The sequence below is a fragment of the Odontomachus brunneus genome, unplaced genomic scaffold (assembly GCF_010583005.1).
Source record: "Odontomachus brunneus isolate Ranch 3 - 2012 unplaced genomic scaffold, Obru_v1 Obru_scaffold_016, whole genome shotgun sequence".
NCBI lineage: Eukaryota > Metazoa > Arthropoda > Insecta > Hymenoptera > Formicidae > Odontomachus > Odontomachus brunneus.
In genome coordinates, this window is record NW_022639466.1 from 293,357 (window position 1) to 310,151 (window position 16,795).

The following is a 16,795-nucleotide window of genomic DNA, read 5'->3' on the forward strand; positions in this document are numbered from 1 at the left end:
GAGAGAGAGAGAGAGAGAGAGAGAGAGAGAGAGAGAGAGAAGGAGGGAGAGGAGAGGAAGAGAAAGAAAGAGCGAAAGAAAGAGAGGGAGAAGAAAAGGGCAACAGTGGGGCGGGAGAGAAAGGAGAGACCCGTGTAAACGATAAATCACGATAAATACGTTTGCCTGGGCCATTATAAAAGGCAGGGGAGGCAAGGGAGGAATCGGCGCGATCGGCGAGGAGGAGGCCAACGAGGAGGTACACAAAAGAGTGCAGCAGTGCACGGCCCGATATGCAGTCCCTCCCTGGGGCCACTCCTGGGTGCATCCTCTTCTGCGGCCGCGCATTACGATCGCTTAAGTCTCGGCTCGACTATCGAGTGATCCATCGCCTACGAATTCGACGAAGCCTCCCGCCTACCCTCGGGACATCCTCAACTAATGAGCGTGTCTCGATCGTGAACGACCGGTCTTCTCTCCACTATCTTCGTTCCCGCCTCGTCCTCATCTCGCTTCCTCGCGCGCACCGTATGTTTATCTCTCTCCTTCTCGCGCTCTTGCCTTCTTCACTTCCAGGTGCGCTCAGCGTTCCTTCTTAAAAAGGATTCCAATTAAGAGGGCCCGGAATGAGTTCGTGCGTCCTATTCATGGGCAGCATGTTCGCCGCCCGACTTATAACGGGGACGACAGGTGGACCAGTGAAATCCTTCGGTAAGACCCAAGAGACTCGGCGACAAGATTGTCGGGACCAAGTTTCACTGCCGAAACTTGCGGAGGACCCCCAGCTCCATCGGGCGACGAGAGCCGCCGTCCACGAGCGTCGAAGGAGATCGCAGTTAGTGTGTGTCAACAAGACAACGTTTATTCTGCAAATGCACGTTGGAGAGTCTTCTACCGTAATTGGCGAGCGGCCGAGTGGTATTATATATTTACATCGCCAATACCGCACCGTCGAGATGCAAATTCCGCGAATTTCACTCGCGCGACACGCCGCGCCGCGCCGAACATGCGGTTCTACTGGGCGATGTCTATCGGCTAGGTGGGAAAGTGTGGTGGTTTCAGTACATTCCTGAGAAGCTGTTTGTTCACATATGCCACCGATGTGTGGTTAGTGCGTGGCGCGAGGCGATGGAAGATAGGGAAGAAAAGAGACGAAAGAGCGAGTAGGCAGATACCGGGCCCCGCGGGGGGCTCATAATTGCCGACCCTGAAGATCGGTCGACCCCATGGGGCCCTCCTCTGTTTGTTTTATTCCCTAGTTATACAAACGCGAGATCTACGACCGATATATGATAATCGTCCTTCTAGTTCTTCCAGTTTGCCTTTCTCTCCTTTACTCTCTCTCTCTCCCTCTCTCCTTTTCTCTCTCTCTCTCTCTCTCTCTATCGACTCCTCCTCGTGCTCCCTTATTTCGGTTTCCTTTTTTTCGACTTTCGTTTTTTATTGTGTAAACTTCATGAATGTAGGGTGCCTTATGGACACTGATAGACAAGGGACACGTCCGAACTAATTCTAGCCAGAATCTACTTCCACCAGCGGTGCCGTGGAAGCTTTCGCCACGTCTCATCATTTATGGCGCGCACTTATTCAAATTCTACGCCGGTTGAAGTGATTGATACTCTTCGTTATGAGCGGCTACCTTAGGCTCTCGCACTCGTCAGTTTAAGAGAGAACAACGTAAAATATTATCCCAAACGTTTCATATGTAAATAGTGGGCGTCGCTATTACCGCGCACGGTTTTAATGCACGTGTTGATAAAGATATGCTATCGATAGATGGCAAAAAAGAGTTGAGAAAGAATGAACGAAAAGTCCCAAGTCGAAAAAACTCCGTTCATTTTTATATAGGTTTTGAGCTATTTGAATAAAAAGATAAGTCATATGAGGAATCGTAGAATATGAAGAGAGAATTCAAACTTTATAAGTGCTAACGACTAAAACATCCTCCTAAAACACCGTGATAGAATCTTATCAATGTGATGTATGAAGTACATTAATTTTTCTATCTATACTTAGTAGATTTTTTCAATTTATCGATAAACTGTTATTTTTATAGTAGAAAATTTATTCTAAATTCGTCTTTTTAGTCTTTCCCCAATCTCAATATTTATTTCTGCATCCAAAACACCTCCTCGTAATAACAAGAAAATGTTGAATATTTTTAAAACTAGAATACAATCTAGATCATAGAATACATATTAGTAAAAAACACTATATTTATATTATAGGAGAACCTAATTATGAAGAAAAAAAGCGCTGTCAAAGATTAATGCATATGTAAGAATAATGCCCGAACTTCAAATTGCTATGCTCATATTATGTATGACCCTCATTCGGTATCTACACACAGAAAAATATCATTTTCTACTGTTAAGAAAGTCAATTATCTTTCTTTTCTTTTAACTGTGTATGTAACAGTTCTGTTCTACTAGAAATATTTTCTTAATAATAATTTTAAAATATGCTCATTTCAGAAAAGTTTACTATCATATTATTATTATCATATATTCAAAAAAAAAAATATATTCTTTTTACAAAAATATTATAAGATTTTATTGAAAAAGAAATGTGTTTATATAGTAAGTAAATCGAATTTATGTTTTAATTTAATATTCTTGAATGAAATATTAAATTTATTAGAATTCAGAATGTGTTTTGAATAAATTTAATGTTTATGATGAATTTATAATAGATTAGAGTATATATAAACGTATGAAATACTTGAATCAAGTAACATTTATTTGAAAACAGTATATATTTTTCTGTATGTAGAATAGACCAAATATTTTACCGAAAATACACGAATATCTTTTGAGAATGTGACATATTTTTTAGTTTCGACGTTTCTAATGGTGAACTATCGAACAAGTAGGATGATATATTTAAAAGATCAGGACTACTTTTCGTTGCGATTCGAGGATCTAAAACTATTTAATTTTTGATACTTTTATTATATATTATTTACAAAAAAATGGTATACAATTTATGATTGTATTCAGATAGCTCAAAATGGGCGATATTCTTTCGGTTTACTATTAATTTTACAAATATAGTGCTTTAAGAATCAATAAGGAGAACCTGGAGATGTAACACTATATATTATATACTATACGTTATTGTCCTACCTTGATGCTGCAAAAATGGTCGAATTTTAAATAATTAAATAAGTTTTTATGTGTTTAAAAATAATCGACGTCAAAACGTTTCTTTTAATCGACTTCAAAAATAAATTTTTAATAGATAATTAAAAAATACAAAGTAAAAACTTGAAAGAAAATAAATCGCCTTCAAGAACTTCGAAAAGTATGAAAAAATTTTAACTCAATATTTCTATGTTCTTTCTTTTCAACTATTATAATTAGTTATTTGAAGTGAACGCGAAAATCTAATCGCCTGAGTCAATAATTATACGCTTTCATTATTTATCTTCTTGTAGTTATACTCAGTAAGCAAGAAATGTTATATCTACTTTTTGAAATATTACATTGATATTATTCATGAAAAATTGATATTTTTGTAACGTTTCTACATAATATTTTATGAATCTTTTTAAAATATTTTTTTAAAGCCGGTTTTGAAACGGCAGTAAATATGTATCTACGGTGTTAACGTAAAATTGAACTTTTTATTTGGAATAAATGTGATTTTTAGCCAGAATAATGTAATTAACACGTATCATAGAATCGATGTTTATTATTCTAAAGGCGTTTCAATAGTGTAATATACCTCAGAAAACATTAATATATAAAGTTGTTTTCAGTCTTTTACGCAACGACACCGACTTTCAGAGAAAAACAGTGTTATCGCCAAGGCAACCTCCTGACTATATTTCAAAAAGATAACACTACGAACATAACAGCTTGTCCCAAATACATGTATTTCGTTTTAACGAGGAAAGAAAACGAAGAAAAATAATTATTAAAGATAAACAAGGCATAATATTTCGCAGAAGGACATGTGCTAAGGAAATATATGTGCATATATGTATATCGTAATATAGATCGAGTGTAATGTGCATGTTTCTCGTGTGCCTTCTCTTTTCCATTCAAAGCACCACTTACCTCATCGTCGATCTTCTTGAACTCCGGGTCGTCCTCGTCCACCTCAAAGTACAGCTCCGTGGATGTAACCGATATAATGCCGGGTGCCACGATACCAGGTGCGATCAATTTGCCTTTGGTGCTGATGTTCACCGGACCTGACGATAAAATAGAAAGAAACGATTTAGGTTAGATTTAGGTTAGATTCAGGTTAGGCAAAGATTTAGGTTAGATTGTCGCGTGCAAACAATAACAATAGTGAAGTGGTCGATAACATCACACCGGAGATGTATACTAAGGTGACCAGACGTCCCGATTTTTCACCCTTTGTCCCGAATTTTTTCAAGTGCTATTCAGGACACCGATTTGTCATCATTTTCAATAATTGTCAAATAATTTTCGGATCTTTTTACCTCCCGCCCCCCGTTTCACACATTTATGAAGTGTTCCGAATTCAGGGCTGGAAATCTGGTTACCTTACATATACCTTGAGGAGAAACGAGAAGATTATTTACAAATAACGTCTTCACGATACACCCCGGCGATCGCACATCGCTATTCTCGACACTCCCGAGACTTATTAACGCGCGAGACTAACTTTCGAAGGATAAAAGATGTGAGAAACGCGGAGCGATGTAGATCGATGTGTGCCCATGTTTGCTATTTGGCGCGAAAAGATCGAGTATTTCCCGCGATTCGTTACCAACCTAGATTGAATAACCACGATGACAACCTCGTAGTGCAAAACGAACGCGATTGGTCTAGAGTGGTTAGTAAGAGGCTGAGCACAATAAAAGGAATATGGAATAGAGAATCGAGAATAGAGAATAAGGAACAGTTCAATATTAAAATATGAAATCTAATTCATCAACGCAGAATAGAGGAATAGAGGAATAGCGTTATTTCTTGTTTTCAGTATTCCTTATTCCTTATTCTCTGTTCCCTGTTCCTTATTCCTTTCATTGTACTCAGCCCCTTACTCGAGCAAGTGGTTAAGAGCCAACGCGCAAGCACATCCGTAACATGTTACGTTACGTTAAGTACTGACAATGCAATGGCCATACCTGTACGTAAAATTAAACTTAAGTCAACGCACAAAGAAATCCGTAAACTTAACATGTTACGGTTGTTCTTGTGCGGAGGCTGTAAGGTGTCCTCCGTATAAGGGCTCGATTCTTGACGGTATGCGAATGACATACACATACCAAAATGTATAATTCACGTTACGTATATTGTAGATTTTCGCATGCATATTTCAGTTTGCACACCGTCAAGAATCGGGTCCTAAATCACGTCGTTGTAGACGCGCAACCTCGTTCGCATCACTGGTGCGTTCACATTCATGCACTTTTGGCACTTTTGGCGCGCCAATGAACTTTTAGTGTACGTGATTGACAGCGCGCGCGCTGCGAACTTTTCATACCGAGTAATTGCCATGGACATAACACTACGACGTATTCCATATGTCATTCGCTTGTGTCCTATGAGTCTCCGGAAATAAGTATTAGAGTGCCGAAAATAACGACGTGCGGTCATATCGTAAGTACATTATTACGGAGTAATCTCCTCCCTTCTCGACACATACAGCTAAGGTGATCAGACGATTTTTCACCCTTTGTCCTGAATGTTTTCGAGTGCTATTCGGGACACTGATTTGTCACCATTTTCAATGATTTTCAAATAATTTTCGGATCCTTTTATCCCCCTCCATCCGCCCTCCACTTCACGCATTTATGAAGTGTCCCGAATTCAGGGCTGGAAAATCTGGTCACCTTATGTATACGGCACCATGTAGAAATGGAAAATGAATTTCTGCGGTTCTCCAAATAACAAGTAACATTTGACGAGCACGTCATTAAAATAACAAATTCGTCGAAATTGCCGCGCAAAAGTGATGAAACAAAAACCGGTTCGCGTTGGAGCGTAATATGTCATTAACGTGTCGCGTCTCGTTTATCAGAAACGCGACGTCGACCAACCTGCCAGGTCGTTGTCGAGGTCCCTGTCGTCCGACAGCAATTCGCTGTCATCCAGAAGATCCGTCGACTGCAATTGCTGTTGGTGTGCACGCGAGGCTGCGAGGTGCGCGTGAAACTCTTGACGCGCTTGAAGTATCGCATCCTCGGGTGCACCGTGTTCTAGAGCCGCCTTGAGAGTAGCCTCGGGGTGGCTCGAGCCTAGTGGATTGTGCACGAAACGCTTGCGTCTACGTGCATCATCCTCCCAAGCATCCAGCTTCCAATATTCGGCCAATCTGCGCACAGCGAAAATGCATCGAGATGTAGAGAACAGCGACTGAATTATTTGCTTGTTCGCTTTTTTTTTTTTTCATGCGATCTAACTGATGCGTTTGCATTTACTTTGCAGCCATTGGATCCATGTATCCCCAGGCGCCGTGCTTGTTGGACAAGATGTTCCGGACTTTCTCCAACAGTCTGCTGGCGATCACGTTGTCGCGTCTCCGTGCGGCGGTGATCAAATGATCGCACATGCGCTCCTCTTCCCGTCGATCCAGCAACGTTTGCGCGCACTGAGACTGAATAACACGACAGTATAGTTATTGTTGGATAACTTTTTCGTCAGAGTCGTTAATAACGTTGTGCTTATGTTTAAAAGAAAATCGTCGCGCTGAAGGCGCTTATGAGGCGCTCTCGCGACGACTTTCCGACGACGACAAAAACTGGTCGTGTCTGTTTACAGAGCAATTAAATAGCGAGGAGAAACGCAAGCGATACCTCAAAGTCAGCATGCTTCAGCACGTCATCCGCTCTCATCCTGTTCAAAATGAACTCTGCCTCATTTGCGACTCTTACTATGTGATCCTTCATCGCGTGAGATAGCAACCTGTGCAACGTGAGGAAACGATTTTCATGTAGGGAAACGAGAACATTCGATTTCGTTTTGTTGGCGTGCACGCGTCCTAACCGTAATAAACGTCTTACCTTCCCTCGTTAATGAGCTCGATGAAAGCGAGACCCGCGTGCTTCTGCAGAGAGTTTTGCCATTCCTGAGAGCAGAGAAGCATAACCAGCTCCACGACGGAATTGCTGTTCTTGAACGTTGTCAAACCTGGCAAATTACAGGACGAGACGCCGTTAAACGAATAAACGATAAAAGCACGGATAACAATGAACGATAAAAGAAAGATACGCGAAATGAAAACGGACGTCGTCGTGATTTACAAAGGTCGTTCGATGTATCGGGTGTTGTTAAAAATAAAGCACGTCGACACGTCGCGGGACCATCAGCCGCCACGTTCCTTGAATTTAAAATCTGAGGGGAACGGTTTTTACACGCATGTTGAATACTAATGGTGAGCGATTACTCGGAATACGCTTGCCATCTTCTTAAAGCGAAATCATAAAATGACTAATTTGAATATTCGGTGTGAGATGGCAGAGAGGAGGAAAGATAAAGAAGACAGAAAGGAAGAGAGAGAAAGACAGTCAGGATATAAAAGTGACGACAGTCTCATCGAGTGTGTTCACGGAGATTATTTTCGATTTTTGTTTATCGCAGGAGCATATCTAAATGTATAATTTTAAATATTACACAGGCAATAGTCGAATTCTTATCTTTACGATTTCCCTTTTTTATCTTTTAACGACGGCATAATACATTAAGTAGCTAGACTTTACTATTATTTTTTTCTAATAACAGGCCGCTTGGACACGTTTATGTCGACGCGAAAATATTACATCTGCACCAGGATAGTCGAATTTCAGTTGCTCGATGTGCTTTATGACCCTTTTCAATCTGTGAACGTGATATATCTCGATGTCGCTTCGAAAAACGTGAAGCGCGTTACGACTGTTGCCCGTTGTAATAAAATTCAACGTGAGATATATCCTTTTTATCTAACTGGATTCGAACATTCTAAATCATACTGTATAAAACTCATAAAACGTATTACTCATAAAACGTAGAGAATGTGAAAGCTGCGAAATAATACTCCGTTACATCTAATTTTAAGATTTAGCGTTGGTATAACCATGTTATAGTGCGTCTTTACAGAACGACTTATATAGTTCAATAAGATGTCCAGGTAATACTTTTCCGTTTGCTCGGAGCAAGACATGCACACATTAAACACACAGAAAAGTAACTATACATTCGACATACCCTTGCAACTCGTACCTTTTCCTTCCATTAACAATTCTTGACCATGAGAGCCAACGAGTGTTTTGGATAGAAATGGGGCAAAGTCCACCATAATTTCCCGAAGAAGAGGACAAACCGAACCCAAGGCCATTTCCAGCTTTTGTGTGAGAGAGGCTTCACGCGAAGGTGTCGGTACTGGTAAATGATCAACCAGACCTTTGATTGGTAATTCGTCGGCCCTCGGTGATGCAGCGGTCACCACCAACCGATCAGGTACTCGTACCACTGAAATCTCGGCGGACGGTTTCTCTCCGCGTTCCGCATTACTGAGCATCTCTTGCTCCAAAACATTGCCTTCGCTGTCTTGCATGTCGCCTGCGTTTCGAAACATACGTCTGACTTTGCACAAAGCATTCACACTAATACACTATAAAAAAAAGTTTAACCGGAACAAGAAGAAACTCGAGAGAATCGAGTTGAGCGAACTCGACTACGCCACGGATAAAAATAATTTGCTGCAGCAGCAAACTAATTTGCTACATATGGACAGTTAAATATAATTCGCTGTGTTAGCTACGTTTTCTTTGCTGCAGGAACCTATTTTCTTGCTATGAGAACAAGAAAATCTGCTCCTACAGCAAGAAAAATGGCTAACATAGTAAATTTGTAATGGACAACTAAATATAATTTACTTCTTTAGCTACTTTTTTGTTGCAAGAGCAGATTTTCTTGTTATCATAGCAAGGAAATTGTAGTAAAGAGCTAGTAAAGAGTAGTAGTAGCTCCTGTAATAAAGAAAAAGTGGCTAATATAACAAATTATATTTAGTTGTCCATATGTAACAGATCCCTTTTTTCCGTGTGGGAGTTATATATGACGGATTAATCGATTTAATTCTTTCAGCATTATTTTTATGTTTTTGTAATATCTTATTTGAATCAAACGAACTAAGCATTCAATAAAATTCAATAAAATCATATAAAGTTTCAAGTAGCGAAGCTTGCTCGCTGTTATATCTCTCCGCGATGAAAATTTATCTGCGAGCAAGCAAAGTAACCAACGCAACCTATCGATGGCCCCTGATTGTAAGTCTTACATCTGAACTCTGCATATTATAACTTATTTAATAATCTTGAGAACCTAGTAATATCTGATAATAATTTCTTCTACTTGAACAAAACTTGTAAACGTCCAATTATCAAAAATATTATTTCAACATACTTATCGTCTAATTTATTTAATCTTTCATCTATCAGATAAAATTACATATATTATGCAGTTAGAGCTCAACCATTTCCGTTAGCTAAAAGAATACTTATAGTATCTATATAATTATACTTCTCAGTTTCTATTAACTTCTCACTTTCTCCTCAGTTTTTACTTTTAACTAAATTTTTTGAAATTCTAATTTCAATAATAGATTATTAAACAGACTTAATTTGTATTCAATTTTGATCGCAGTGATCGAAATGTAACCTTTGCTCAACCCAGAGAATTGGTTCGTTTTACCAGATCTTTTTTTTCATTATATATTTTAACGTTTCGTTATATGTAAATAAAAATATGAAGAATCATCTGTCAGGAGGTCATTTTTACAAAATTAATAATCCCATACAGCACAAGTCTTCAAAGAACTAAGGATGTTCTAAGGACATTCATAGAACTATTCTAAGATATTCTAAGAACCATTCTAAGTCCCAGTTTGTGCTGTCTAGGAATGTGGTCAGCAGAAAGTTCAATCATTGGGAATTTTTCGAAGCGCTTAATTGTGTATAGCTACATTGTAAATTATATTATTTAATTTCATTCAATTGCAATAGATATAACCCTAAGTTTACTTAATCTGGGAACTTAATTAGTTTTACTTGATTTTTTTTCAGCGTTATAGCAATGTTTTTTTCACTTACTAAAAGAATCAAATAGTTATATTTTCATTTCAAATAGAAATATTTTTAATAAACCCTTCATTTGCTTCCCTGTTTTTAATGCGATTTGCTCCGCGTGGACAGTGCCACTTTTTTCCCCATGTATAATAATATAAAAAAATCAAGACAAAATTTTTTCTTATTATTTTAGCTCTCTTCCTAGTTAGAACATTGTTTAGTCCTCAATTTTCAATAACTTCTTTTTAGCAAAATCCATAACAGATAATTGAACTTTTAACTATTCCAAAAATAATCCACGAAACAGAAAGTTCAATTGAAATAATTGAAACGGTGAAAAATGGCCTTTTGATATTTTTAATATTAACGAGAACTTGTCGATTAATCAGTATCTTACCACGCGAGTGAGCGATATTGTGGATATTACGTGGATCCTCCCTCGGATTCGTAATCGGCATTGTGTCGCCATCCTCGTTAAGGTTTACGTCGGTCCAGGCTTCCTCGGACGAGTTGTGTTTATTTTCGTTGTCGGTGGTAACTTCAGAAGGACTTGGGTCCGCGGTGATATTGCTGCGGTGTACAGTCTCCTCGCTGGAGTCATTGCTCTGGGAGAAAGTCGATCAAAGAGAAAGAAAAAGATAGAACACATTCAAAAGTTGCGATGTTTGTTTAGCTTAAACCGACCGTGAAATGAGATTAGTATTACGTGTATGATTAACGTACGATTTACGAATTTTTCGTTAAGCGCATCGTTCAAATTTGTCGGTTCGACCTTCTGGACGTTTGTGTTAACTATTACGCAAAGCTATTCGGATACATTTTTCAGGCTTCAGGAACACTATATTACTACATAGTACTCTGAATTCATCTGTTACTAACGGAAAAAAGTACCTAGCTATATTTTATACCATACAAACGTTTCATAATTTCATACGGTCATACTTTACGACTCTCGCGTGCCATGTACTTACTTCCTTACATGCAATTAGTAGTATACACCACTACTATGCAATCAACTAATGTGTCATAGAAAGAGAAAGAACCAAGCCTCTTATGTATTCAAGCCCCGACAGCGAACTTAGTGATTCTACGTAGAATATGACCAAGTGATTGTACGCGTGTGTAAGAACCGCTACGTATATTACATTACGGCAACATTACGTAAGCGTTGAAGAGAGGATGTAAGTCGAACATAATCGCTTGCTCTTTCCCGCACCCGTCAAATGGGCATTGCTGCGCGTTACCGTTGTATTATTCTCTCTTTCCTCTGTCGTTATTCTTTCGTCACACGAAAATCGAAATGTAAGAAAGTCTCAAGAAACATTTCCAATAAACTCGGCTAATGATCGTGTTAGCAACGCGGGAATCGGATTCTCCGCTCAATGTCTCATCCGGACTGGTTACTGATCTGTTACTCTGATTAAGTTTTACCTGCAGATTTCGTGGCAGTGGTTCGGACCTTGTAGAAGTGCCAAGCGTTGGTTCTGTTAAGGTGTAATCCTCAAGAATAGTCCGCGGCCGAGGTACACCACTGTGACCTCCCTTCAGAACCAGTAGTTAGTACGCATAGCAATGCAAGCAGAGGAAGTTAACAATGAGAAAAATTCAAGAGTCAAACTCTCGCATGCTCAATAAGGGTTACAAGTAAGGTTAAATACACGGCGATTCGAGTTTCGAAGGTGCGTATTTATGTGCGAGACGAAACCTCGCGACTAATTGGTCAGTTCAGTAATGCCGAATCTCAATGTCCGCAATGTGAAGTATACACAGGGTTGTGCCGTAGATTTTAAAATTACGTCTACGAAAATTGTTTACGCGATCTATACACAGCTCTTTGTCATGTAGACAATGAGATAATTAGTTATTAGTAACTATGCAAACTATGTAGAATATTTTGTAAATAATGCAAAATTTGTTAATATATGCAAAAAAATTTATTAAATTATGGAACAGTTTTCGCATCTGTTTTGGATATCAATTTAAAAAAAAAGCAAAAGTAAATAAGACTTTTTGGCACTTTAATAGCGAGTGGAAAAGTTAATCACGTACAATGTATTTTTTTGGTCTGAACTAATAAACTATAAGGTTATTTAAAAGAAATAAAATTGTATGTGATCTTTTCATTGTTTTTTTAAAAGAATCTAAGAAATAAGTTATTTCATTTAAAAAATCATAATTTTTGTAAGTTACAAATAATCCTGGAATTTAACGTTTAAGACCATAACAATTAATCAGAAAATAATTTATTATATTATTTTAAAGAAAGTCGAATTATTTCGTGATGTAAAAATGGTATTTTTGGATAAGAAAATAAACTTAAATAACACGAAAGTTAACATACCTTATATTATATTAATTTTTTTGGAGTACATATGAAGTTTTAGAAATTTCAGGATAAAGAGGAAAGCTATTAAAAGTTATTAAGAGTATCTGGACACGAATGACTACCCTATTCACTTTAAGGTTTAATTATAAAATAATATTCCATGTCGATCAGTCGCAGAGGATAGATATATGTATTTCTGTTTTGTTTGGCTATCATGTTGCTCCTCATTTTAAATCTAACGAATTATTAACGTAGGCAGTATGAAAGCTGAAGTCTGTGTAATGGCTCTTTTACGAGTGTATGAAGTTGGCACCCCACTTTTTGAAATTTATAATTTTGAAAGTTGTTCCAGATTGTTCTGACTTTGTACCACATTGTTCCAAAGTGATATTGCTTCATTCGAAACGGTTTTCGAATAAAACAAAAAAAAATGATTTTTTGAGCTGGCACCCCACTTTTCGAAAATCGGACATTCTGATACCGCAATAGATTGTTCTAGTTGTTCCAAACATTGTTCCAAAAGGACAAATCCGTAAGTTGAATTATAAGTCCAAAAAATGAAAAAAATATTTTTGACCTGGCACCCCATTTTTTAAAAATAAAGCATTCCGATACCGATATAGATTGTTCTAGTTGTTCCAAACATTGTTCCAAAAGCACAAATCAATAAGTTTAATTATAAGCCCGAAAAATTAAAAAAAAGTTTTTTGTCAAACAGTCTATCGGACCAAGAGTAAACTTATACTATCTTTTTTGTTCCAACCGAGATCTTTTTGTTCTGAGTTGTTCTAGGCTTAAGAATTATAGTTTTAGAGTATGAGACTCATAAGATCATTCGTTCTCCGAAAATTCGTAAAAAAATCGATTTAACAGTACTCGATGTCAAGAGTAAATACATGCTTCCTTTCTTGTTCCAACTGAGATTTTTTTGTTCTGAGTTGTTCTAGGCTTAAGAATTATAGTTTTAGAGTATGAGACTTGAGAATAATATTACTTTGGAACAATGTGGTACAAAGTCAGAACAATCTGGAACAACTTTCAAAATTATAAATTTCAAAAAGTGGGATGCCAACTTCATACACTCCTCTTTTACTCATGTCAAATCAGTCGTATGTGACTGGCCAGCAACACTCAATTCAGTCAAGTCAGTTCGTGCTGTGTATATGAAATTTCCTGGATCTTTTTCTGAGTGATTAATTGATAATAACATGCTCCAGAATATTAAAGACCTGTTTTGTTCATAATTTAATAAATTTCAATAAAAGATCTGTGAAATGTATTTGACTGATATGGATAAAATGAAATCCGACATCGAGCAAGTCTCTGCAAAGAACTGTATTGGAATATAAAGTCTCTTTGAAGTTGCATGTTTCTTTTAATCGTAAACACAAGAAACAAATGAATTTTAACAAAAAAAAAAATAGTAAATAGGAAAAAAGATTCCGAAATTTGATATTGTTATATCTGGAGTTGCAAGAATAATCATTTTTCAACGATACATTAATTAGTTGTAGTTTAAAGTCAGAAAATAATAAATTTAAAGGATTTCTCACTTTAAATAGAACATAAACGTTAAAAACAGCAAGATCAATTAAGTGAAAGGCTATAAAATATGTTATAAACAATGACTATAAAATAAGCGAACGCGATCTTGAAATTGGACAATCACAAATATAGAGATAAATAACGATATACAGCCTTACATCCTGAATAAAACGATACCTTAATCACTGAAAAATGTTAGCCTGTTGTCGAGATATTCAAGTTACTAAATATAGTACGCCCGTCCTGAACCGGTTAAACGACATTCATAGATTACACATTGTCTACATGGATGACATCTCACACATGGTTTACGTTGTCTACACGTAGACGTATCATAATTTACACATAAACGTTCAACTCTGGGTATACGTATCACGTGCGAAAGATATAATTACGAGATAATTATTACGAGAGGATATAATCGAGATATAGTGGTCATTACGTTGGGGCTACGTAGATGCAAGACACCAATCGATAAGTGAACACTACATGCTTGGCATTGCAAAAAATGTTTAACTACGGCAGAGGTTTCGAGAAGTTATGATACATTATAATTGTATATTGAGGAGGTTCGTGAATAATGAATATGTACTACATTTGAGACTCGTATAATTGACGGACAGCGTAAGGAAATATCACAATTGCACGATTGTGCTGTAATTGAACGTAAACATCGAGAGGTGAACGTTGAATTTACCTTATCCAGTCTTAATGAACGTGAATCTAACATAGCTATCTTCAAGTTGATATGTTGTAATGATACAGTATATGCATGAATATTTCGATGGGAAGATCTTTTCTAGCTTATCGCTGAAGTAACGAATGATAATGTGTGATAAACTAGTGCGAAGCAGTATGCGATGGCACCAGTATATCTGGTCATGGTTACGGTGAATATCCTGTATAAGATAGTGCGTGATGGAGAGGTGCTAGAATCTCGCTGCTATCAATGTCACTTGAAACTATCGAGCATAAACGTAAAGGTACTCAGGACAGAGTATCGAAGACGTACAATTGAACGTTTAGAAAGACACGCAGATCGTACTCGCTACGTAGAGTTGTGTAAAGCGACAGATTGAAACATCGAGTCCTGTGTCTACGTTCTCGATCTATCGAAAGTGCATGCAAGTTGTCTCAAGTAAAATCGTCATAACTTCATAGAGAACCAGAAGTATGGTTTCGTATCGATCGAACTGACGCAAGCATATAAAACTATGTGTGAAGCTAGAACACATCAACTTGTGCATGAGAACAACCGGCATTTTGCAAACAACCACGTACAATTTTGAGATATCGATGAAAAAAGATTGACGAATCAGAGCGCGCAATATTGGGATAGATTCTATAAGCATAAGATTTTATCAAAAACTGCTGAAACACGATTGCCCTTCAGCGTGATCAGCTAACAGCTGAAGGCGGAATAAAAATACGAGCAGCGCGCAAACAATTGTTTTTCGACGTAATACGAACGTGTCGTGCGTATGTTGCTAAGAAACAGTCGCCTTTCAGTTATTTTCGATAATATCTCGTGCTAACAGAATTTGTTTTACAATGTCGCATGCTCTAGTTCGCCAATCTTCTTTTTTAATATCTTAAAATTTTACGTGGTTGTTTGCGCAATGCCAAAAGTCCTCGTTCTCGTTGAGTGTTCTATCTTCACACGTGGTTTTATAAATGTGTATATATATATATATATATATATATATATATATATATATATGTGTGTGTGTATATATATATATATATATATATATATATATATATATATGTGTGTGTGTGTGTGTCGTCTCTATTGAATCGAGTTCCGTACGTGACGGAATTTACAAGACTTTTACCTGAGATTCTCGGTTCAATTATTCTTGGTGTACACTTCTTTCGAATTTGTTCAGTAGGACAAGTGTCTGTCGCACTCTTTTCAGGTTGTATTTCGGAATTTTGGGTAGTCACAAGTTGTGCAAATTGACTTACCTTGGTCGACGGCGGACCGGACGATGTCACATCGTGGTCAGCCAAAATCGAGGAATTGTTTTCGTCGACGATGATGACCTCGTATTCTCCGTCATCTTGGGAACCCGATTGACTCATTATAGCTCCTCCGCTACCTAAGAACACGCGAACGAGACATACAGTATTAAACAATGAAAAATTTGCGACTCTTTCACGCAAAGCCAGTCGATATCCATACACATGCGTTCAACGAATTCAGCAAAGTGGGAGATTCATCTCTTTCTTTTCTTCTTCTTTTTTATACAGTGCATGAAATGACTATTAATACAGTCTTATACTTAGTAGTTTATTGTCGTAATAGGACTGTATAAAATCACACGGTGGATTGCAATGTTCATGTAAGTACAATAAAAATAAAAACACAAACATTCCTTGTAGATCTTCTTACGTAGGGGAGTGTGCAGAATTTTACAAGGACCAAACATAAGACGGAACATTTATACCAGCACTTCTATCGAATAACTCAAAGTGTCACAAGCATAAAATAAGTTGCGCATCATATGCGGCATAACGATCAACATCAATGCAATATGCAATTGTATAGAAATAAAATTCATCTTTTTCAAATACAAAAGAGACTACAATTTCTATCAATTACAGTTTATTATTTTTCATGTAAACAACTATGTGTGTTATCTTCGTTTCATCAGTCATTATTTGACTCTTAGCAAATAATATTTTGCTCATATCTATACGTTTTATGATTTTATCATTAATAAACACACACAGACATAATGTAATAATAAAAATATATACTTAAAGTACATACATAAATAACAAGCAATTAAGGTATTTGTATCATTATACATCTTATTCTCAATGTGTGGCATATTAATATAAGCATATAAATTTTTATATAAATTTATATACATCTTTAAGTATATTTGTATGTATTTATATGTATTTAGAAAACA

The 16,795-nt window shown here is 37.1% G+C and overlaps 1 protein-coding gene across 11 annotated transcripts in view; it reads right to left on the reverse strand.

The window, feature by feature from the left end:
- The window catches only part of LOC116841528 (neurobeachin), a 581,065-nt gene that overhangs the window by 110,564 nt on the left and 453,706 nt on the right, over window positions 1-16,795 (reverse strand). For 6 of the 11 annotated variants that reach the window (XM_032809573.1, XM_032809575.1, XM_032809574.1 and 3 more), the window contains 9 exons: window positions 15,843-15,976; window positions 11,435-11,545; window positions 10,401-10,608; window positions 8,142-8,495; window positions 6,962-7,088; window positions 6,755-6,863; window positions 6,380-6,555; window positions 5,999-6,273; window positions 4,041-4,177 (listed from right to left, as the gene is read on the reverse strand). In XM_032809573.1, the coding sequence (XP_032665464.1) occupies window positions 4,041-4,177; window positions 5,999-6,273; window positions 6,380-6,555; window positions 6,755-6,863; window positions 6,962-7,088; window positions 8,142-8,495; window positions 10,401-10,608; window positions 11,435-11,545; window positions 15,843-15,976 (1,631 nt within the window). The remainder of the gene's footprint in view (window positions 1-4,040; window positions 4,178-5,998; window positions 6,274-6,379; window positions 6,556-6,754; window positions 6,864-6,961; window positions 7,089-8,141; window positions 8,496-10,400; window positions 10,609-11,434; window positions 11,546-15,842; window positions 15,977-16,795) is intronic. The other 5 variants (XM_032809576.1, XM_032809580.1, XM_032809571.1 and 2 more) reach the window with 2 other exon arrangements.